Source organism: Ochotona princeps, chromosome 6 (assembly GCF_030435755.1).
Source record: "Ochotona princeps isolate mOchPri1 chromosome 6, mOchPri1.hap1, whole genome shotgun sequence".
Classification (NCBI taxonomy): Eukaryota; Metazoa; Chordata; class Mammalia; order Lagomorpha; family Ochotonidae; genus Ochotona; species Ochotona princeps.
The window spans coordinates 1,016,841-1,039,811 of NC_080837.1; the positions used below are offsets into that span (position 1 = coordinate 1,016,841).

The following is a 22,971-nucleotide window of genomic DNA, read 5'->3' on the forward strand; positions in this document are numbered from 1 at the left end:
ATACCACACTACATCCTGACATCTGGATGTTAGTCTCCATTTCACAGCTACTGTACATCCCCTTAAATGAAAAGTCATGATACAAAATCAACAATAGAAAGAAAATTAGAAATTTACAATGCCATGAAGTTAAATGGCATGTTACCAGATATGACAGTCTCCATTACACAGCTACTATACATCCCCTTTAATGAAAAGACACAAAACAAAATCAACACCCAGGAGAAAAAAGAAATTAACAACACCAAGAAGTTAAATAACAAGCTATTAAATGACTAATGTGTAGCTGAAGAATGAAAATCAAGAACCTTCTTGAAGAAAATTATGCTACTGTATGATCTATGAGTCATTAAAGAATTTAATCAGAAGAAAGTGTTTGAAGAGGTGAAACTAACAGAAAATATCAAAATCCATGTGATATGGTTTCCGCTGATCTTTGTTGAAGAAACAGATGGGTTTTGTTTTTTAATCCAGTCTACTAATCTATAATGTTTGATTGAACTTAAGCCATTTACATTCAGAGTTTAATATACATGGGTGGTACTTTGGTCCTGTCATTTTAGGAATGGGTTGTTCATTGGTTTAGTCTTCTGTTGTCATTTGCCTCTGGTTTTGGTGGGTGCGATTCCTCTTCTCTGTCAAGAGAACATTTTGAAGTATCATTTGTAGGGCAGGTTTGGAAGAGGAAAATTCTTTCAACTTTTCTTTACTGCGGAAGAATTTTATTTCATTTTCACAGGCAAAAGAAAGTTTTGCTAGATATATTATCCTAGGCCGACAGTTTTTTTTCTTTTAGAATCACTCCATTCTCTTCTTGCCTGTAGAGTTTCCTGTGAGAGATCTCCTGTGAGCTTAACTGCCATTCCTTTATATGTCAATTGATTTTTTCATGTGCACATTTAAGGATCTTTTCCTTATGTTCAATTGAAGATAGCTTGATTATCATATGTCGTGGTGAAGATCGCTTTTAATCAAGCCTGTTGTGAGTTCTGTGCCCTTCCTGGATCTTGTTTCCCAATTCTTTCTCTAGATTAGGGAAATTTTCCATTAGTATTTCATTAAATACATTTGCAAACTCAGCTTGTCTTTCTGCACCTTCTGGAACTCCCATAACTCTTATATTTGGCCTGTTAATAGTGTCTTTCAATTCTTGAATACTTTTTTGGCCTGATCCAGCTCTGCTTCCAGCTTTTTGTTTGCTTCCCCGATGACTGGAAATATTTTCCAATTCTGAGATTCTTTCTTCTGCTTGCTTCATTCTATTCTGGAGACTCTCCACTGTACTTTAAATTTGCTCTACTATGTTCTTAATTTCTGATATACCAGCCTCGATTTACTTTGTTGCTTCCTTAAATTCTTTGAACTCTTGCATGAGCTTCTCATTTTTGATCAGAAGCTTTAAAATGAGTCTTATGGATTTTGTGTCCCCCATTTTCTCGATGTCTTCCTTAGTGAACTCTGAGGTTGGCATAGCGTTTTGCTCCTTTGCAGGGGAGTTTTCGGTAATATTCATTCTGCCTTTGTCCCTTCTTTTGCTCTTGATCATTGCACTTCTGGTTAGCAGAGTCTTCTCCTTGGGGCACGTTTCTAAGCTGTGTCACCCACAGGTCTACAATGCGATTTTACTTATTGCGGTTGATACACAACTTTTTGCTTGCAGCCACTTGTGCCACAACCTCCAGCGAGTTCCAGGTCTGGGTTCTTATGTTAGATTTCCACCGTGGTTTCCATAGCTCCGGCTCCTGGCTCACCACTTTCCTCCTCTTGTGATAGAGTGCTGAGGCTGCACCGTTGTCTCTGAAACCTTTATCCAACTTTCGGTTGGAGCAGGTACCAGGATTAGCAAGACACCAGGCATCCTATAGAGTTAGGTTGTTGGTGGCACTAATCTTGTCGGAACCTGTTGGACATTAGGTCTGGGTGCCACACGGACCTATTTTGGCCGATACCATGCCACAGTCGGTATTATTTTCCTGCGGGACCAGTGCAATCCACTGAACTCAGCAACTTCTCGCGAGCTCAGCACATGCACAGTTCACTGTTGTCCCCTGCAGTCCCAAAGCTATTACCACAGTGTGCAAAATGGCACCTGATGTATCACTACTAGAGTTCTTCATCTGCTGGCTGTCAGATCCAAGGGCTACCCACAACTACCCTGGGTGGAACCCATAGAATGGCACATCACTGCAGTTCACTGAGACAGAAATGAGTTCACTCCCAGCTCAGACCATGCTCCATCCTGTCCCCTGCCCTTTCTCCCTTATGCAAAATGGCACCCAATTCGGATCTAGGGATCTGACCAGGCTGTGAAATCCACCCTGTTCTCAACACTGTCTGTCTGGGATCTGCTGCTCTGTCTCTGCTCCTGGTCAAAGAGACCAGCAGAACGGACAGGTCTTTGTCTGGGTTCACCTCCCGAGCTCCCAGTGAAAGTCCCTTCCTACCGGGTTGCTGGTGGAGCTCTGACTGCTGGTGGAGTTCGGATTGCCAAGCTGGAGTATCAGTCACTGCAACACCACACTGCTGTACCAAGTGCTTTCCTGTGTCTGTCAGTCTCCAGGTACCCCTCTGTTGTTCTGTCCTTTCCTATTTCCTGAAATATGTCCTCTCTGCTTCATCCTGATTAAATGTTTTTCCGTCCATTTAAATGTGTCCATACCCTATTCCACCATTTTGATTCTCAAAACTGTTGAATTTATATGGACAATAAGATGCTGGACTCTACGCATGGTACATGCTTGCAATGAAGGAATCATGACTGGATTTTTCTATAATACTGCAACAAGGTGGACGAATCCACCATGGGGGAGGGTATGGGGAGGGGTTGGGGGAACCCCAAAGTCTTTGAAATTGTGTCATAAAATGAAATGCAATTTAAAAAGGTAAAAGAAATGAAATAACATATACAAATACTATTTTTCCACTCCTATATAAAGCAGCATTATATTTGATACGCAGGAGTAAGCCACAATAAACTGGGTTCCAGTTGTTTTAGATTGGTGGTAAATGATGTGGGAATCCCACATGTAGCTCCTCAGCCAGGCACAGTGCTGGCTGCTGCAGGTATGTGAAGTATCAACCAGCAGATGCAAGGTTTCTCTCTCTCTCACTCTCTCTCTCATGCTGATTTTCAAATAAGTAAATGAATAAATCATTTTATATCAGTTTTAAATCCTGAGTTTGCTTCTGGTTCAAATCAGAAAGAAGCAAAATTATACAACACCCAAAGTAAATTCTGCTAGTAGTATAATAAGTGCTGCCTATTTTTATTAGTGTGCATACTATTTGCAATAATAAGTACTTATAGAGCCCTTAGATTTTAACATAAGCTGCCCATATGCCTTGCAGACACTCATCTTAATGACTAAAGCAGCTCCTGTAGAAGGGTAGCTGATATCTGAGATGCCTAGTACCCAAATGGGAGACCAGGTTGAAGCTTGTGTGCTCTGCCCCAGCCCTGACTATTTCAGGTATCCTAGGAGGGGAAACAGTAGATAGATCTCTGTTCCGGGAGAAGTTCTGTAGCCTTGCAGATTTTTGCGGAATGAACCAGCAGCAAGTTCATCTTCCTTGCTCTCTTTTGATAAATTTCTTTCTCTCTCTCAGTAATTCTGTGTTCCCTGGTATCTAACTTTAGACCATAAAAGGAATTAAGAAAATACTTTATCAGTGATAAAATCCTGAAGTGTTAAATGGTGTATCAGTACTTCTAAGGATAACACAAGGCAACATTCACGCTAGATTATAACAAACACTTTCATCAGCCAACCAATACTTACTATGTTACAGGTTTGCTTTAGTTGTGATTCATTTAATATAGTATTATTGACTTATTAACATTGGGCTCAGAGTCAATAGCCCTGTAATTAATGCCAAAACAAAATTTATCTGACACAAATACATCCTATTTAAAAAACATAGTATCATTCTTACACTTAGGAACAGTGGAAGACATTTCTGTACTATGCTTGGGGATTACAGTAAGTAGCTAATTAACTAACAACCACCGAAATGTGGCACAATACATACTGTGTATTAGACACTTGTTTATACAATGAGAACTGAAACTTATTTTGCCTTGCTCAATCTCAGCTGGAAATACATGCTTAATAAATTACTAGTTAGCACTGATGTTATATTACAAATGTTAGCAAGCAGGAAATTTTTTAAAACAGAAACTAAAAATTAGCCTGGAACACCCTTCATTAATTTACTAATTAATTTACTAATGAAGTATCAAATTGTTGTATTTTATTGCCCTTTATGATGAAAACCATGAGCTACAGAAATATTTCATAATTGAAATCTCTGAGGCTGGCACTGTGGTATAGTATCTTAAGCCTCTGCCTGTGACACCAGCATTCCATATGGGTGCTTGTTTGAGACCTGGCTATTTCCAGGTCTCCAATAAATCTCCCTGCTAATGCAGCCTGGAAAACAGCACAAGAGTGTTTGGGTAGCTGGGTCTCTGTACCCAACTGGAGCTCTGAAAGAAGCTCTTGGTTTCTGGCTTCAGTCTCACATGTATTCAGGCTTGCATAGCTTTAGACACAGACAAAACTGGAGAACACCATTCTTTCATAAAGTTTACCTTAAAAGTGAAAGCGCTTTTAACAAACATTCACAGGACAATAAGGACGACAAACAAAACTAATAAGGGCTATGAAAAATATAAAGGATAGAATAGGGAAAGGGGTTTCACATAATGTTTTAATTATGTAGCCAGGGAATGATTCTTTGAAGACAACAATGAAAACAGGAAGATCTCATGAAGCTATTGGAATGACTCAGGTATAAGTGGTAATGGATTACACCAGAATAATAGTAGGCAGCTTGGAGAAAAACAGTCTGTAAATCAACCAAATGGAAAAAAAAAAATCTTTGCACAATATACAACAGATAGTGGAATAACATCCAAGATTTACAGAGAGCATCAGATACTCAAACAACAGCCAAACAAACAACTCCATTAAGAAATGGATGAAGGACATGAGCAGGAATTTGTCAAAAGGAGAAATTCAAATGGCCGGCAGACATATGAAAAAGCGCTCAGGCTCCATAGCCATTAGAGAAAAGCAAATACAAACCGTACTGAGGTCCCACCTCACTCCAGTGAGAAAGACCTACACACAGAAATCTACTAATACCACCACTCATAAGAATGAGGGAGAAGGGCACACCTGCTCCATTTTGGTGGGGAGAGTACCTTGTAAAGCCACTATGGAAATCAGTATGGAGAGTGCTTTGGCAAGTGGAAACTGACCTGCCATATTATTGAGGTATCCCACTTCTGGGAATATATCCACATGAATTGAAATCTGAATATGAAAGTGACCTGCATACCTATATTTACAGCAGCACAATCCATGATAGCAAAGAAATGGAAACAATCCAGATATCCTTTGAAAGTGGAATTGGTTATACAAAACAAAAACAATGTGGTGCATCTACTTTTTGGATGTAGTTTCCCCCAAAATAAATAATATATTGGACAATAAGATGCTGGACTCTATGTTTGGTATACGCATGCAATGGGGGAATCTCAACTGAACTTGAACTGTGGTTATGCAACAAGGTGGAGGAATCCACCATGGTGGGAGGGTTTGGGGAGGGGTGGGGAGAACCCAAGTACCTATGAAACTGTGTCACATAATACAATGTAATTAATGAATTAAAAATAATAAATAATTTAAAAAAAAACACAAAAAGAATAGAAATATGGGTAAAAAGTATAGACATATATTCCAATAGATGAATTTGAAAATGGAGAATGGCACACCAGTAATGTAAGATATGTTTTGGTTTGCATCTCTACTCCCAACTGAAAGGAGGACTCCAAGTAAGGCTGTCAAGTACACCGTGACAGTCTGATACTAGATTCTATATCATTAGTTATACCTACAACCCCATTATACACTTCAACAACAAATGATGCACTCACGGCTGTTGCTAAAGAGTAATACTATTGTAACAATATAGGAGAAAATGGTTTGGGGGAGAATGAGGAGAGAGGAAGGAGAGCGGCACTGGGAATCTCCAAATAAACACATAAAAAGAGGGCAGAGACCATAAAAATGGTCAAAATACATTTGTAAAATGAGTAAAAATGTTATTATTTGCCTCCCTGAATTCAATCTTCTATTTTCAAAGTAGAAAGGCTAATGATTAATGATAGCTCATTGATGGTGGAGGCAGGATCAAATCATATCATCTAGAAGCTAGTTGCACCTAAAGAAAGGTTGTAGGTCCCTGAATGGTTGCCAAGAGAAGGCAGATCTCTAGAGAGAGAAAGTTATAGAAGCAGAGTATGTTTCCAGTCTCTCTCTGATTCCTGACCCACTCCATGATAAATGGTCTCTACACTGTTCTCCACCCTCACCAAGCCAGAACCCATGAGGCCACTCAATTTTGAATAGTGTACTTCCATCCCATTAGGCAAAAGAAATCTTCCTTAATAAGAAGTTCCTCTCTACCATTTAAAATGTCATAAAGAGCTTATTAATATAGGATAGAAAAACTGAAGTCAAGTATAGCTTGAGGAGTCACCCTGACAAACTAGACAAATGAATATTTAACTAAGACATAGAATACCTGAGCAGGAGCAATTAGCACAAAGGAGAGGTGTCAGCTTTATACATATTAGAGATGGATGCGTGCAAAATTAAATGGAACTGAATCCCCTGACCCAGTCAGATAGCTTCAACTGTGATCTAATTTAAGGTGATCGGACAGTAAGTATTCACATGAAAATGATTACACAAGCCTTTGTGTAATAGATTAAAATGTCAAATATTACTTTCAATACTTTCTTGAGGAAAGTGTTTAAGATCAAATAATATTTTATAAATGAATCATGAATTGTGAATGTCTAGTAATCACAGAAACAGAATATGAAATATACACTTAGGCTTTGGAGTCTAGTTTTCTTGCCATCCAGTGCAGCTTGTCCTATACTCTTTGTCACTGCTGACATTTTGTTTCACTTTCTTTATACATTTCAGTTATTATTTAAGTTTTTCCTGAAGCTTCTGAATTTTTGCCTTTTTCACTGCAAAGATACTTGTTCAGTGTGGAGATTTAAGCATGTTTCTCAATTAGTAATCCTAGAATAAATGGCTAGCTTAGTCCATATTAAATACTGAAAAACATAAAAGTATACATAAAAATCAATGAAGTTTCTTTCAACTTATGTCAGGTAATCTAGTTTCTTTCAACTTCTATGTCAGGTAATCTAAGCATTTAAAAAAATTGTAAATACTTTACAATGAAAAAATGCTGGAATCACTGAAATTTCATTATTTAGCCTATAATATTATCTAATTAAGAAAGTAACAATAAAAGAGCTAAAAGTTGTTAAGTGTTATCATTAAGAAACTTACCTTTTCCTTTTATAAACGTATTCTTTCTTTAAGTCATGGAGTTCTCTCTCGGCAAACCGAGCTGCCCACTGAAAAATAACAAAAGATGGAGAAACATGCAGACAAATGTTAGATGAAAATGAGCATGAACATCCTACATGTAATGATATAACAAATTTTTACTAAGAAATTATGCCAAAGATAATTACTAAAATAAACTGCTGAACTATTGATATGTGGAACCAAAATTATTTGAAATTACAAAGAATGAAAAACAAACAGATTAATTGAACATGACTTTTTAAAATAAATTATGAAATATTTGTTTAAAAAATACCTGTAACACATTAAGAAATAAGGCTATAAAGTTGGGCTCCTTGCCATGGTCCATGCCTACAATGATGGACATATGGCTGTTTATGTATTACGTGTTATAGTAATAATATAGGGGAACTCAGCAGGAGAAGGGAACTTGGGAAAGGGGTAAGGGAAATCTCAGGGCCTATGGAATTGTAGCATAAAATGAAATAAAAACGGTTTTAGAAAGGCAAAAATACACCTTTCCAGGAGCACAATTCACCACTAACTCTTGTGATTATATGGTTTGTACCAATAAACATTTCATTCTCAAAAAAAAAAAAAAAAGAAAGAAGGCTACAAAGAGAGGATATAATGTACTCCACTTTTTGTGAAATGCTCATATGAGCTTTCAGTAATCCTCATGGCACCACAGGACTAGAGACAACATCCATATCAGAGAACTTGGTTCAAGTCAGCGCTACTCTGAGTTTCATTCAGAGCTTCCTGCCAATGTGATCTAGAGGCAAGGAATGATGGCTCATTGCAACCACATAGGAGATTGCATGGGGAGTCCCTAGATCCTGGATACAATCAGATCTAGACACATTTTGTGGCCATTTTGGACAGTTAACCAGCCAAGCCGATGGAAGAATGCTCAGTGTCTTTCTCTGCATCCCCCTCTATCATTCAAATAAGTAAACAAATCTTAGAAATATTTTCAAAATGTGTGTAAATGCATGCTTTGTACATCATCTGAATTTGGGTTGCCATATTTATTTATGTGAGGAGGCAGATCGATGGAATAAACTCCTTATACTCTGCTTCACTTCCCAAATCCAACATGAGCTGGAACTGGGCCAGGGCAAAGATGGAAGTAAGGAAATTGAAGGAACAGTTCAAGAGAAATACCCTGTATGTGATGCAGGCATTCTAACTGGCATCCAAACTGCTAGGTCAAATAACTGCCCTGATCTGAACTTTCAGTAAGTATATGCTATTTGTAGTGGATGTGACAAATACTGCTTCATTGAAATCTAGATGGCACACTTTCTGTATCTTTTAACTTAAAGTCAAACTTACTAAACAATAAATTCAATGCAAAGTGACAGAAAATGCACAAGACTTAGGCTCTGAAAGATCAGTATTGCAACCTCTACTTTTCACTTCCTAGTCATGTGACCTTGGGCTGTTGTCTCATCTATAAAATCTGTAATAATAAAATCTACTTCACAGTTATTAAGTGGACTTAATGGACGTTATTTCACACTATTTTCAAGTACAGTGCCTAGAACATCAAAAGGTGCAAAAGTAGCCTCCTCCACCTCTCTGTGTCAGGGACTCCCCGAAAGACACCTCATAACCTCATGCAGTTCCTCTGCAGCACAGACCAGTGTTCACAATCATCCACTTCTTAATATGCAGTGAGTAACTCAATACATATTTAAAGAACTCTGAATTTTAGAACTAGAAGGGGCTTAATTAGCACTTTATCCACCCCATTGTTAACAAACGATTAAAATGATTCAGAGAACTCTGTTTCTTCATAAATAACAAGGGGTAATCCAATGCCCCCAAAATGTGAATCTGTGACCATGATCTTTGTATATGCACATCACATCCTTCTGACCCTTGCGGACAGTATAGGTTCCTTTCGAAATAGCAACGTGCTAAAACTAGACTGTATGGATTGGTCAATGTGTTAATTCTCACAAGAAGGGTAATTCCACTTTTGGTGCAATTAGAATAAAGTGATTGTTTTACATAGTAATTTATTTTCTTCAATTTAGTTGCTCAGTATTATCTTCTAGAAGTAAAATCATAACTTGATTTATAAAGGTAAAAAGTTTTATGGGAATTTGATACTTACCCAATTGTCATTTGCATTTTTCTTCAAATAAATAATCTGAAAAACAGAATATTTTAAATGTATACTTTTCTTGTATAAAAACATACCTATCATTTGCTTAGGAAATAACTCAAGTCAAAACTATTCCAAATATCACTAACATCAGTAACAACAATACTGATGCAAATTTTCATGTACACATCACGTATTATAGGTATATGTGAAGACAATTAAAATTTAATTAGTACACTTCCACTTTAGGTTCTTTGGTCAATAATTTTCATTTGTGAAATCTAATGTACTTTTACAACAGAACAGGAGACATGATACCTAAGAATTCTTGTGTCAAGCTCTTTGAAATCCCGAAACTGTTGAAATGTCTTAGCCACATGTGACATTCTAAACAAAAGTGTACAACTGATGGAGCAATTCATTTTCTCTTTTGATTCAACACTCAGGTGTAAGGACCTACATATATGCATGTGCTTGCACACACGTACACAATACCTAAACATGATTATAATGAATGACACATGCACACACATGTGCACACACACATACACATACTCCTGTACCTGATAATAAAGAGTGGTACATGCATGCATGTATGCACACACATATGTATACCTGGTAATAATGAATGGTACACAGAAACACACACACACCTGCAGCTGGTAATAAAGAATGATACACACATGCACGTGTGCACAAACACACACACACTGTACCTGGTAATAAAGAATGGTACACACATCCATGTACGCACACACACACCTGTACCTGGTAATAATGAATGGTACACACATGTGCATGCACACACACATATACCTGAAATTGAAAATAATCAATTGTTCTTTCCAATTCTTGTTCAAGAACTTTGACTCTCCATCTATGAAGAAAAATTATTTTTACATTAATGTATAAGCACAATACCCAGGGCACTCATAAAACATTATTTACATCAAGAATTTTCTATTCTTCGCAAAAAAACTCCCAAAACTATGTATATTGAGAAATAAACACGTTCTCCAAAAAAACATGATCTGATGTTAATATTCTAGTATTTAATATTCTGATGTTAATATTCTGAAACAAAGGTCATCCCAAGATTTAGACTGTGTGTATATCTGCTTTAAGTCTGATCAAGGGAGGCTTATTTGGACATCTGAAATCTTCATGTGATCATAGAAAATCAATGTCCTCTATTTGACAAATGTTATTCATTACCTTTGCAAGATTAAAATGATGGGGACAGCACTGTGACAAGGTGGTCAAAGGCTGCTATGCTACTGCATCACCCACATCTCGCATGGGCACTCATTTGAGTTCCAGCTGCCCCACATTATCAAGCTCCCTGCTAACGTGCCTGAGAGCGTAGAGAAAGATGGTTTATGTGTTTGGGCCATTGTAGGAGACCCTCAGGAAGCTTCTGGCTCCTTGTTTCAGACTGTCCCACCCACAGCTGTGGTCATTGAGAATGAGTCAGCAGGTAAAAGACTCATTCATTCATCCTTTCTCTAATTGTTCCTTGCTCCATGTTTCTCCTCATTTCTGTTCACTGCCTTTCAAATACATGAATCAATTAAAAAAGACTATCAAGCTAAATCTTTCAGATAAAATCCAACTTTGCTTTTTGTGTGATGCACAACTATTCACATACAGCTGAATCTTGCCTTTTGTCTATAGCTTTTACATTATTTCCTTGGGTCAACTGAAGAAGGATCCAAGGTTAAAGTTGGATTTAAAATCTTGTAAACAAAGCTGACTCCGTGGCATAATGGGATAAGTCTCCCTCTGAGGCACCATAATCTCATAATCTCACATAGGCCACTCATTCAGATTACAGGAGCTCTATTTCTGGTCATGTGGCCAAGCCAATCTAACTTTTATTTGTCTTTCTGTACCTCTAACTTTCAAATAAAATAAATAAATGAAAAGAGACTTTTAAACAGCCTAGTGTGATGGCTAAATCTTCACCTTGCATATCATAGGGATCCTATTTGGGCAACAGTTCCTATCTCAGCTGCTCCACTTCCCATCCAGCTCTCTACCTGTGGCCTGGAAAAGAAGGGTGGCTCAAAGCCTTGGGACCCTACAACCATGTGGAAGACTCAGAAAGCTCCTGGTTTTGGATCAGCTCAGCTCCGGCTATTGCAGCTACTTGAGTGAACCAGCCGATGAAAGATCTTTACTCCTTGTATCTCCTCTCTGTAAATCTGCCTTTCCAAGAAAATTGAATAAATTTTTAAAAATTTCATATACCTATCCAAATAATGTTAATTGTGCATTTTCTCTGATTTTTCTGGTAGTGAGCTTTTAGCTACTCTCCAATTCACAAAAGAAAAAGCATTTAATACCGGTAACTGTTGACTGCTGCTGTCTCACAGTTAAGATTATCAGCCACTTTGAAAATATGATCTTCTTTCTTTAGTTGGCAATTTTCTTCTACCAGCAATTTCCTTAAGCAAAATATTACACATTTCCCTTAATACACATCATAAAATAATTTTATTGAATTTTATTGCTTAACTATATCAAAATTGGTGATTCCCAAAAGTATTTCCATACTTATCATTACAAACACGGCATAAAACTGCTATATAAACATAGCATTTAACATTATAAACTCAAATTTTAATGCAAACCATCTAAAATACCACTATCACAACAGATGCCAAAGTTTTGTGTAGGAATTTCACATAGAAATTAATTTAAAAGGTGCAAAAATGAAATTATGAGAATACATAACATTTATCCAGACTTCCCATATAAAGCAACATTATATTTGTTACACAGGAGTAAGTCACAATAAACCATGTTTAAGTCATTTTAGATTGGTGGTTAATGATGTGGGAATCCCTCATGCAGCTCCTCAGCCAGGCACAGCGCTGGCTGCTGCAGGTATGTGAAGTATCAACCAGCAGATGCAAGGTCCCTCGCCCTCTCTCTCATGCTGATTTTCAAATAAGAAAATGAATCATTTTATATCAGTTTTAAATCTTGAGTTGGCTTCTGGGTCTGATCAGAAAGTAACAAAATCATACTTACCCAAAGTTAATTATGTTAGTAGTATCATCAGTAATATTTTTATTAGTGTGCATACTTCTTGCAATGATAAGTGGCTTTTGAAGCCCTGAGATTGTACCAGAATCTATCCTTAGGCCTGACATGGAATGATCTTGCTTAAAGACTGAAACAGCACTACAAAAATGCACAGTCGATTAGGGTGGGAAGCGTCCTGGATTAGGGGAAAGTAGATGAGACCATCGTTTCAAATTTTTTCTACTTTCTGTGTCTTGGAAAACAGGGAATGGGAGGGGAGCAACACCCAGATTCTCAACTGCTTCAGTACCTGGGGATAGGGAATGGCCCTCCAATGCCATCCTAGGGTCCCCAGTGTGGCACAGGCTCCAAGGGTTCTGCTCCCTATTTATTCAGGAAATGCCAATAAAAACCACATTACCATTCCAGCAAATACCAGTGAGAATGGTCTATATTTGTCAATCTATTCACAACAGGTGCTGGCATGGATGTGGGAAGAATGGTACCCTGTTTCACCGTTGGTGGCAATGCAACTTGGTGCCACCACTTTGTCAGTCAGTATGCAGAGTACTAGGACAACTGAAAGTGAATCTACCATATTGTCCAGCTAGTCCAATACTGAAAAAAATCCAAATAATGTGAAATCTGCATATGAAAAAGTGACCTGCAACCCTATATTTATAGCAGCATGATCCATACAAGTGAAGGCATGGAAACAACCCAGATGCCTTTCAAAAGATGGATAAAGAAACTGTAGCAGATCTACTACATGGAATAATAGACACCGAAATGAAATCAAATTCTACCATTTGCTGCAAAATGGTCCCAGCTAGAGACCATTATTCTCAGTGAAATAAGCCAATCCCCAAAGGACAAACATCACATATTCATTCTGATATGTCAACCTTCACGCAAAATACCAGATCAATATCTAAGCTAACATATACATACATATATTTATCATTGAAGATACTTTCCAATATGCACCTCTTCTCCCTAATAAAAGAACTCACAATGAAACTGTTAAATATACTTTGACAATAGCATATGAGATTTTCTAGCATTGTCTATACCTACAAAGCCAAGATAAACTTAAATAGAAGAATCATAGACTTGTGATTGTTGCTATAGGATACTATTGTTATAATACAGTAGTTCAGAATGAGGTATGAAGCGGGAATTTCTGTGCCTATAGAACAGTGAAAATACACTAAATTGGACATAGGTATCATGTCACCAGGTAATTTAAACTTTAGGGACCACCCACATATATACTGTCTGACCCAAACAACAGTGTGCAATGCATGACTGTGATTTGATCCACAGGCAGGGCTCACAGGTAGTGATTCTTTGATACTACACTATCCATCTGGATTGAATTTTAGTGACTTAACTATGGAAGAAATCCTGTGGGAGATTCACAAATGTATTACATCCTACACACTAAAGCAAATACTGGTTAGAAAGAGATACTATATATGAGGCATCATGCGAGTATAAAAAAATGAAATCACCTCATTAGGAAACAACTCATAATGAATATGGATATGGGAGAAAAGAGTGTTTTTGAAGACTCCATAGCCTGCAGATGGTCATTAATTGACACCTGTTCCAATGAGACAACAGATCTATGTACCCTCTTCTTGATTTTGAGAGGGCCTATTAGAGTATCAATGCAAAAGAAACCCTGATGATATGACCAATACATGGTCGTATCTTACTTCAAATATTTAAAGCAGCACACTTATCTATCAGGTTCTAGCCTTTCAGTCTCTCCAACAATAAATTTGGAAAAGTGCTAGTAATTTACTAGTAATATTTCCAATACAGTAGTAAGAAATATCAATCCACTTAATTTGGACGCTATACCCACAGCATATTAGCCAAAAATAATTCTTCCTTCCTAAGAAGTTCCTTTCCAGTATTTTAAATAAAGCCATAAAATACCTATCAATACAGGATATAACAAAACAGAAGCCAGCAATGGCTTAGGAAGTCACCCTGATCAATTAGGCAAATTAACTCCTCTTAGTTAATAAGACAAGGAATACTTCCATAGGAACAATTCGCACAGGGTACAGGAATCAGTTTACCATATATTGGAGTTGTGTATAAGGGATTTAAAATTTAACTGACACTTAAAATTTTCTAAATGAGATACTCCATACATTGGAGATGTGTATAAAGAATACTGAAACCAGACATGCTCAGATTCCCTGACGTAGTCTCAAATATTATTTTAATTTAAGGCAATCACATACTGAATAGCCAATTCCTGGAAATTACACAAGATTTTATGAACTATTTCAAAACTTCCAATAGTACTTTCAACACTTTCTGTTATCTGCCCCAGTTTCTCTCTTAAAGAAACTATCTTAAGGTCAAATAATATTTTTAAATTTTATTATATATATATATATGTGTGTTGTGTGTGTGTGTGTGTATACACACACACAAACATACGTGTGTTTTATTTTTATGGTTCCATAGGCACATGCTTTCCACCCTCCCACTACCCAGTCCCCCTCCCCACCATTTTCCCCCATGTTATTACAACAGTATGGCCCTTCAGCAACAATCACACATCCAACATTCTGCAATTTAAATGTATCACACATTGTAGGTATAGACAATGGTAGAAAGTCCAGCATCCTATTATCACGGTATATTTAACTACTTTCATTGAGAGTTCTTTTATTCGAGTAGAGACACATTGTGCAGTGGATCTTCACTTCCCACTATGCTACTCTCCATTCCACAGTTCATCAGAGGGAATGTATGTATATACATGTTTACCTATATATCTATTTAACTTCTATGTTGCATGAAAGTTTCTTTATATCAGAGAAAAGACATGTTCCCCTTGGTACTGGCTTTTTTTCAGTGAGTATAATGGTAGATGGTTTGGGACCACTTTGTTGCAGATGGTAGAATATCAGACTTTCCAATGGGTGAACAGTATTCCACCCTAAAAAATGAATGAGCAAATCTAATCATAAATTAAGAATATTCAGTAATCACAGAAATTTGAACATACAATATATGACTCTGCTTTCAAAGGCTATTTTATTTGTCATCCAATGGAGTTGGCAATGATTTTTATTACCTGCATGGCATCATGTCATTTCCTTGATACACTTCAGTCATCATTGGGACTTCCTGCGGATGTGTCCCAATTTCACCTCCAAATTGTGTCCCTTCTGACTTCAAAGGTATTTGTTCAGTCTGATGATTTTCAGTATGTTCTAAAGAAAATTTTAGGTCATAACAGAAGGAATATTTTAAGTTACACACTAACATCTGAGGGCAAAAGTTACCAAATTAATGAGTTAATGACAAAATTAACAAAATTAAAATGGCTCCAACAATAGAACATCTAATGCTTTTCAACAGTTTAAAGATCTAGATCTACTATTTTAAATATTGTTTCATATTTTCGTATAAAATCCTCAAAAACCCCCATTGAATTTAGCATCTATTATTCAACCTAGAAGCTAAAATGCATAAAAAAAGGCTTTTAAAAGCATTTTTTTCAATAGTTCCTTAAACTATTTCCATAACAATTAGCAATATCCATTTTATCTAGTAAAGAATTTGCCTCTCAATAGTATTATATTTCTATTCAGCAACAACTTTTAGGCTTAACATAATATGTGTTATAAATCATACAAGGAATTTAGACCTTTTGGCTAATAAATACTCCGATGTCCTCTAGACTTAAACCAAACTATGCCTGAGAGAAAAGTATAAACTTTAACCTACCTTCAACTGCTAATTCACCTACAGTAATCTATAAAAATGAAAACTAACAATTCTAAACAATCTGAGTGCTTCAAAATCAGTGTATTATTTGATGATAGAATGAAGGAAAGATATATTTTCCAAAATGTGGCATGAATCACTACCACAAACTAAATCACTGTCACAAACTTAATGAAAAGAAAAATACAAAATCGTATTAATAAGTCAAAAATTTTAGTAATTACATGTATTGAGTATATAACTATCCTAAAATACTCACTACTTATTTAAATGAAAATGCAAGGAATTTTTAAGTAAATATCTTAAAAATAAATGATTGAACACACACAAAACTATGTATATCTGTACTTTTAAAAAACTTTTGCAACCCATTTTAAAAGTTAAGCTACTTATTCCACTGCTAAAAACAATTATTTATTAAATTGATGTTGAGTATTTTCTTTTTTTAATATTTATTTATTTTTATTGCAAAGCCAGATATACAGAGAGGAGGAGAGACAGAGAGGAAGATCTTCTGTCCAATGATTTACTCCCCAAGTGACCACAATGGCCAGAGCTGAGCCAATATGAACCCAGAAGCCAGGAAGTTCCTCCAGGTCTCCCACACGGGTGCAGGATCCCAAAGCTTTAGACCAACCTCGGCTGTTTTCCCAGGCCACAAGTTGGGAGCTGGAGGGGAAGTGGAGCTGCCAAGATTAGAACCAGAGCCCATACGGGATGCAGGTGCGTTCAAGGTGAGGACTAGGCCACCGCACCAGGCCCCCGCACCTGGCCCGAGAATTATTTATAAAACAGTGTTTCATTATTAGAGATAATGCTCATTTAGTGTAGAATTTTGAAAATACAGATTAGATTATAAACTGCCCATGCTTCTCTATTCAAAAATGATCATTATTGACATTCAAATATTTCCTTCAATACTTTACTAATATAAATTCTGTGATTTAAAATTTTTAAATGAGATGCTTTTTAAAGCCCAACTTAAAACTTAAAACTTACAACTGACTATAAAAGAAATGTTATAAATATCGCTTTATATTTAGTTTTTTTGTTAACCTCTTAATTTGTCTCACCCATAAATTCGGTTTTTTTATAAGTTGTATACTTACAGGAAAAAAAGGACATAATAAATGTGAGATTCAGACCAAGTCAGTTTCAAGCCTAAAATCATGCAATATTCCCCTTACTAAATAAGCCTACTATGAGAAGCAATTTTCTCTTGCCATAATATCGCTGTATCACACACACACACACACACACACACCATTTTAAGTACACCTTCCACTTCCAGTCCAGTTTCCTATTAATGTACCAGGGGTCAACAGATCAAAGTTCAAATTCTTGGGTTCTGGCCAACCACTTAGGAGACCTGGATCAATTCCTGGTCTTCCGTCTGGTCCAACCCCAGCTGATACGGGCATTTGGGGACTGAATCAGCAATAAAAGATCTCTCAAAACTCATCTCTTGTCTGTCATTGTTCATTTTCAGTAAATGAATACATAAATACTTCACAATTTAAAAATCACATCTTTCTTCATGAATGTATTTATTACTTGTGCTGTAGTTCAGGGGGGAAAAAGCATAACATTTGGAAGAACCATCAAGGAAGGAAACTTGTTGTAAGGAACATGAGATCTGTCTATATTACTTTTAAATTTCCTGTAAATCTCTAACAATTTCAAAATAAAATATTTTCTAAGATGTATTTCTTTGAATGGCCGAGTTATAGAGAGTGAGGGGGAGTAAAGGAGAACCAGAGACAGAGACCAAACTTTCTTCTGCTGCTTCACATCCCTAACACATCAACAGTCAGGGCTGGGACAAACAGCATCCAGGAACGCAGAGCTCTTTCCAGGTCTCCCTTGTGGGCAGAGGGACACAGGTGCTTCCATCTTCCATTTCCCACTGTCTTTCTAGCTACTTTAGCAGGAAGCTGGAAAGGAAGTATGGCAGGCTGGACTCAAACAAGTATTCATATTGATGCCAGCATTGCAGGTGGCACCTTAAAACACTGTGCCACAATGCCAGCCCCTAGATGTCACTTAAAGAAAAAACCAAAGTCATCAGAACTGGTTTGAAAACACAGTGAATGGCTTCAGCTAACCCAATATTTGGCAGGTCGACTGCAATGGGTAATGGTAAAAATTATCCAAAGTAGTGTAACAATTTACTTAATAAAAATCTTGAGCTATGAATTAGTGCTTTATGTAGCACTCATATTTTGAGCATGTCACCTACCCATTTGTTTAGCCTACAACAGGGAGAAAAACAAGCACTGAAATGATTATGGTATTAATTTTTTAAAACTGCTGTAAGGAATACATGTATCAGCTGTGAGGAGAACAGTAGGGAAGGAGACTACAAGTCTCTCTAAGGAGTTGAAGGGATTGGTTGAAGGTGTTCCAGCTGAAGGTAAATGTAAAGGGAGACAATGACACTGTGTTGCAGACATGCCAAAGCACAGTGTATCAAAAACAAGGACTGCAGGCGAACAACCCAAAGAAGCAGCCATCATTTTATCAAAAGATGAATCCTGACTTAATACCTAAGGGAGTACCATTTTCTGAGTCACTCTTCATGTCTTGTTCCACACTGCCCTCATCGGTAATCTCTTCTCCAAGCATGGCAGAGCAATTTTCCGTCTTTAGAAAGTGTTCAGAGATTTAAAAAAAAAAAAAGACAGAAGGTAATAACTTACACTAGTGCATTTATTATTTCTTTTCTCTTAAGATTGATTTACTTCTTTATTTCAAAGTCAACAGAGAGGAGAAGACAAACACTCTTCCATTTATGGGTTTGCTACTCAAATTATCACAACATTCTGAAGCCAGGAGCCAGGACCTTCATCTGGGTCTCCCACATGGGTGGCAGAGGTCCAAGTAATTGGGCCATCTTTCTGTTGCCTTTCCAAGTACACTACACCAAGGAGCTATGAGATGCTCATGTATGTGGTAGCTTCACCTACAGTACCACAATACCAGCCCAAATGTATTTCTTGTGGATGTACAATTATACTTTTTAAATAAATCTACCTAGAGTAGGTATTTGGCACAATAGTTAAGAAGCCCATTGAGATGCCCATATTCTCATCTGAATGCCTGGGTTCCCATCCTCACTACATCTCCCGATTCCAACTTCTTCTTAGTTCTCCTCCATGACCATATTCACCCCTAAACGCCGCACCAACAGGTGGTGCAAGTAGAAGCATCCCTGCCACCTGGATTGGACATTCAGATGGAGTTCCTGGCTGCTGGCTACAACAAGGTCCAGGCAAGGCTGTTGTGGCTATTAAGCTCTATAAGATAAAACCAAAACTAGTGATTCTTAATGAAACATCTTACAATAGTTCATTCTTGCTAAATCCATATTTTAAAATGGCAAAATGTTGTATGAGATGATTATCTGCTACAAATAAAAGTGATCATTAACATAAAGTATATATTTTATATAATGACCAATCTGTGATATAAAGATTACAAATTTTAATGTATTAAAAAGAAAACATAAGTGAGGAGTTCAACTGAGATAAAATACATTCTTAAGAAGTATTCAAATTAGAACATGAGACGTTTCCCAGCATTGGGTTGTTATTTCTTGGATTGCAGAAAAATTTTCTAGCACTGTAACAAAAATATCACATGACTGTGTCGTATATTTCTCTGGAAAGCCCCACTTAAATCTATTCTGCTCTACAATTTCCATCCTTCAGTTGCCTCACACTTTTAAGAGTTTGAGGCACCAAACGAAAAGGTCTACAGCTTTGCACACAGTGCTAGGATTGTTCTGTTTAACATGTTTTTCAAGGTCTGTCAATCTTTGAGCTTAGAGAAAAAGTTAAACAATACATTTCTCACATGGCATCCACAAAAGGAAGGGTTCAAGGACAAGCCTTCTAACTCACATATGCAAAAATCCACATATGTTCAAGTCTCTTATGCACAATAGTGCATTATTCACAAACAGCCCATAAATACCTACATTTTAACTCAGTTCTATTCTGCTAATGATACTTAGTAACTCTGTTATGGAAACAGTGATAGCATTATATATTTAGAGAATAAGCACAAGAAGAATCTGTCAGACACAATACATTTTTTTTTCAAATAGATCTGATGCACAGTTTGTTGAATCTATAGCTGTGGAAATTGTGGGTGCAGAGGGCAAGCTATATGATAGTAAGAATATTGTCAAGATTCCAGCCTAGCAATTTAATTCATAATTTGCCATTGCAATGATTTGCTTCAGTTTATTTTGTTTGGAAAACAAAGTTTTTAACTTTCTAAGTTAAGACACAATTCTACCCAACTCAGTCACACACATCAGTAGAGTCATTTACCTCAATTTGATTTTCATTGTCATTGATAGGTTGGTCTGTCAGTATTGTAGTGCAAATAAATGTCATTTTCTCTTTAAGTCCATTCAGCTCTTGTTTCGGTATTTTAGCTTCTCCAATAAGCTGAAATCGCAACAAAAAATGCAATTCATCATACATGTTTGTAAACAGATGCATTTACAAGGCTGGTATGTCAATAACAGGCATCAAAAAGACAGGAAAGATGACTCCTATTGCAAAGAATTTTCAAATTGGGGTAGTATAAAATAATAGGCTTAAGTATTCTTTAACTCATTTACATATGTATATAAAATCAAAAGTTTTCTGAGACAAAAACACAGATACTTTATAAAGTTCATGTAAAATGACTAGGGATAAGTTTGTCACTAAAAATTCTTTAAAATCCATGCAAATTTTTAATGGTATGAATTTTTTTCTATAAAATGGTTGGAAACACATCTTTCTCCATTTCCCTCTATCCCTCTGCCATTCTGTTACTTTGCCTGTCCTAGAAAGAAAATCCTTTATTTAAAAGTAACAAACTTAGGCTGAAAAAAGAGACTATGTAGATAAGTAAAAAAAGGTATAAATTCATGAAAGAAATTTTCCATACACATATGAAACATCTACTTACACTTCATAACTTTACCATCAAACAATAAATTTCTCTGTCAAACTGGCCCTTCATTGGAGAATATCCTACACAATCACACCCCCAAAAATCCTTTTCTGTAAAATTACAAAAGAATCAGATGATGGCTAACAGGCAAAATAAAATGAATACTGGGGCCCGTGCTGTGGCACAGCCAGTCAGGCCTCCGCTTGAAAGACCTGCATCCTCTGGGGGTATCCAATCAAGTACTGGTGGCTCCACTTCTGATCCAGCTCCCTGCTTATATCCTGGGAAAGCAGTCTGGGATGGCTTAAATTCTTGGGCCCTTGAATCCATACAGGAGACCCAGAAGAAGCTTCAGCTATTGCAGCCATTTGGGAAATCAACCAGAGAGGAGAAGGTCTCTCTTTCTCTATGACACTACATGTCTCTCTTGTAAACATGCCTTTCAAATAAAAGTAAGCCCTAAAAAACTGAAATTAAATGGCATGGTGTGATATCCTAGTAGTTAAAGTCCTTGTTTTGAATGTGCCTGGGATCCCATACGGGCGCTGGTTCTAATCCTGGCAGCTCCACTTCCCATCCAGCTCCCTGCTTGTGGCCTGGAAAAGTAGTCAAGGATGGCCCAAAGCCTTGGGACCCTGCACCTGTGTGGGAGACCTAGAAGAGGCTCCTGGCTCCTGGCTCCTGGCTTCAGATCAGCTCAGCTCCAGCTATTGTGGCCACTTGGGGAGTGAATCAATGGATGGAGGATCTTCCTGTCTCCCTTCCTCTCAAAGTATCTGACTTTGCAATAAAAATAATAAAAAGTTGAAACCAAGGAAAAATCATCAAATTTAGTGACTAGATGCTATCTAATACACTGCTAAAAAGTGATGTAAACATGCAGTAATAAAAGGTTAGTGAATGATCATTATTACAATAATTTGTTTCAGGAACACTGATAATTAAAACTACATAAAAGTAGTTGTAACAAGTAATGCCATCTAAGTCATTTTTTTAATATAAAAGTGTACTTTTGATTCTATCAGAAGCTTAACACTGGGTTGACCATCACTTGCTCTTGACATTAAGATGACAAAAGATTGCTGCTTTTTGTTATTTTAGAGGCATAGTGTTTAATAGGTAAAATAGGAAATGCATCAAAGATGACTGTAAAAACAAAACGTGGAAAGTGACAGAAAAATAGTAATAAACTCAGTAGACCTCAGAAGCTGACATAAAAATGGGAAGGCCTAAAGGCAGACTAATTTGGTAACACTCCGCAAAAATTAAATAGTCTGAAGGCAAAAAAAAAAAAAGCCAGCAAGAGCATCACAGAAAAAAAAAAAAAGAAGGAAGAAGGAGGAGGAAGGAGGGGGAGGGAGGAGGAGGAGGGGAGGGGGAGGAAGGAGGGAGGAGGAGGGGGAGGAGGGAGGAGGGAGGAGGAGGGGGAGGAGGGAGGAGGGAGGAGGGAGGAGGAGGAGAAGAAGAAGAAGAATTGGATTGAGCCTCTCATGTAACAAGGCGCCACTCGACATCCACATCCAGTATCTCTGATAATGAAGCGGCTCAAGTCTCAGTCCACCCAATTTCCTCTTTCCAATAAATAGGACCCTGAAGAGTCAGTAGGTGATGGTTTGTGTAGCTGGATCCCTGCTGCCTACATGGCAGACAAAGAGTGAGCTCCCAGTTCTGAGTGTTGGCCTGGCTCAGCCCTAAAATTACAATTATCTG

At 37.1% G+C, this 22,971-nt stretch overlaps 1 protein-coding gene and 1 long non-coding RNA gene across 2 annotated transcripts in view; both read right to left on the minus strand.

Annotated features, from left to right (window-relative positions):
* LOC131480435 (cTAGE family member 6-like) overlaps window positions 1-12,605 on the minus strand; it is a 53,221-nt gene extending 40,616 nt beyond the window's left edge. The window contains exons 1-4 of the mRNA XM_058665266.1: window positions 12,553-12,605; window positions 10,333-10,393; window positions 9,526-9,561; window positions 7,380-7,447 (exon numbers count right to left, since the gene is read on the minus strand). Of these exons, the coding sequence (XP_058521249.1) occupies window positions 7,380-7,447; window positions 9,526-9,561; window positions 10,333-10,393; window positions 12,553-12,605 (218 nt within the window). The remainder of the gene's footprint in view (window positions 1-7,379; window positions 7,448-9,525; window positions 9,562-10,332; window positions 10,394-12,552) is intronic.
* Window positions 12,606-15,658: 3,053 nt separating this feature from the next.
* Window positions 15,659-20,690, minus strand: LOC131480446 (uncharacterized). Its single transcript, XR_009245532.1, has 3 exons — window positions 20,646-20,690; window positions 18,867-18,951; window positions 15,659-15,791 (listed from the first exon to the last, which is right to left on the minus strand). It is a non-coding gene; the product is annotated as an uncharacterized LOC131480446 (long non-coding RNA).
* Window positions 20,691-22,971: the final 2,281 nt, after the last annotated feature.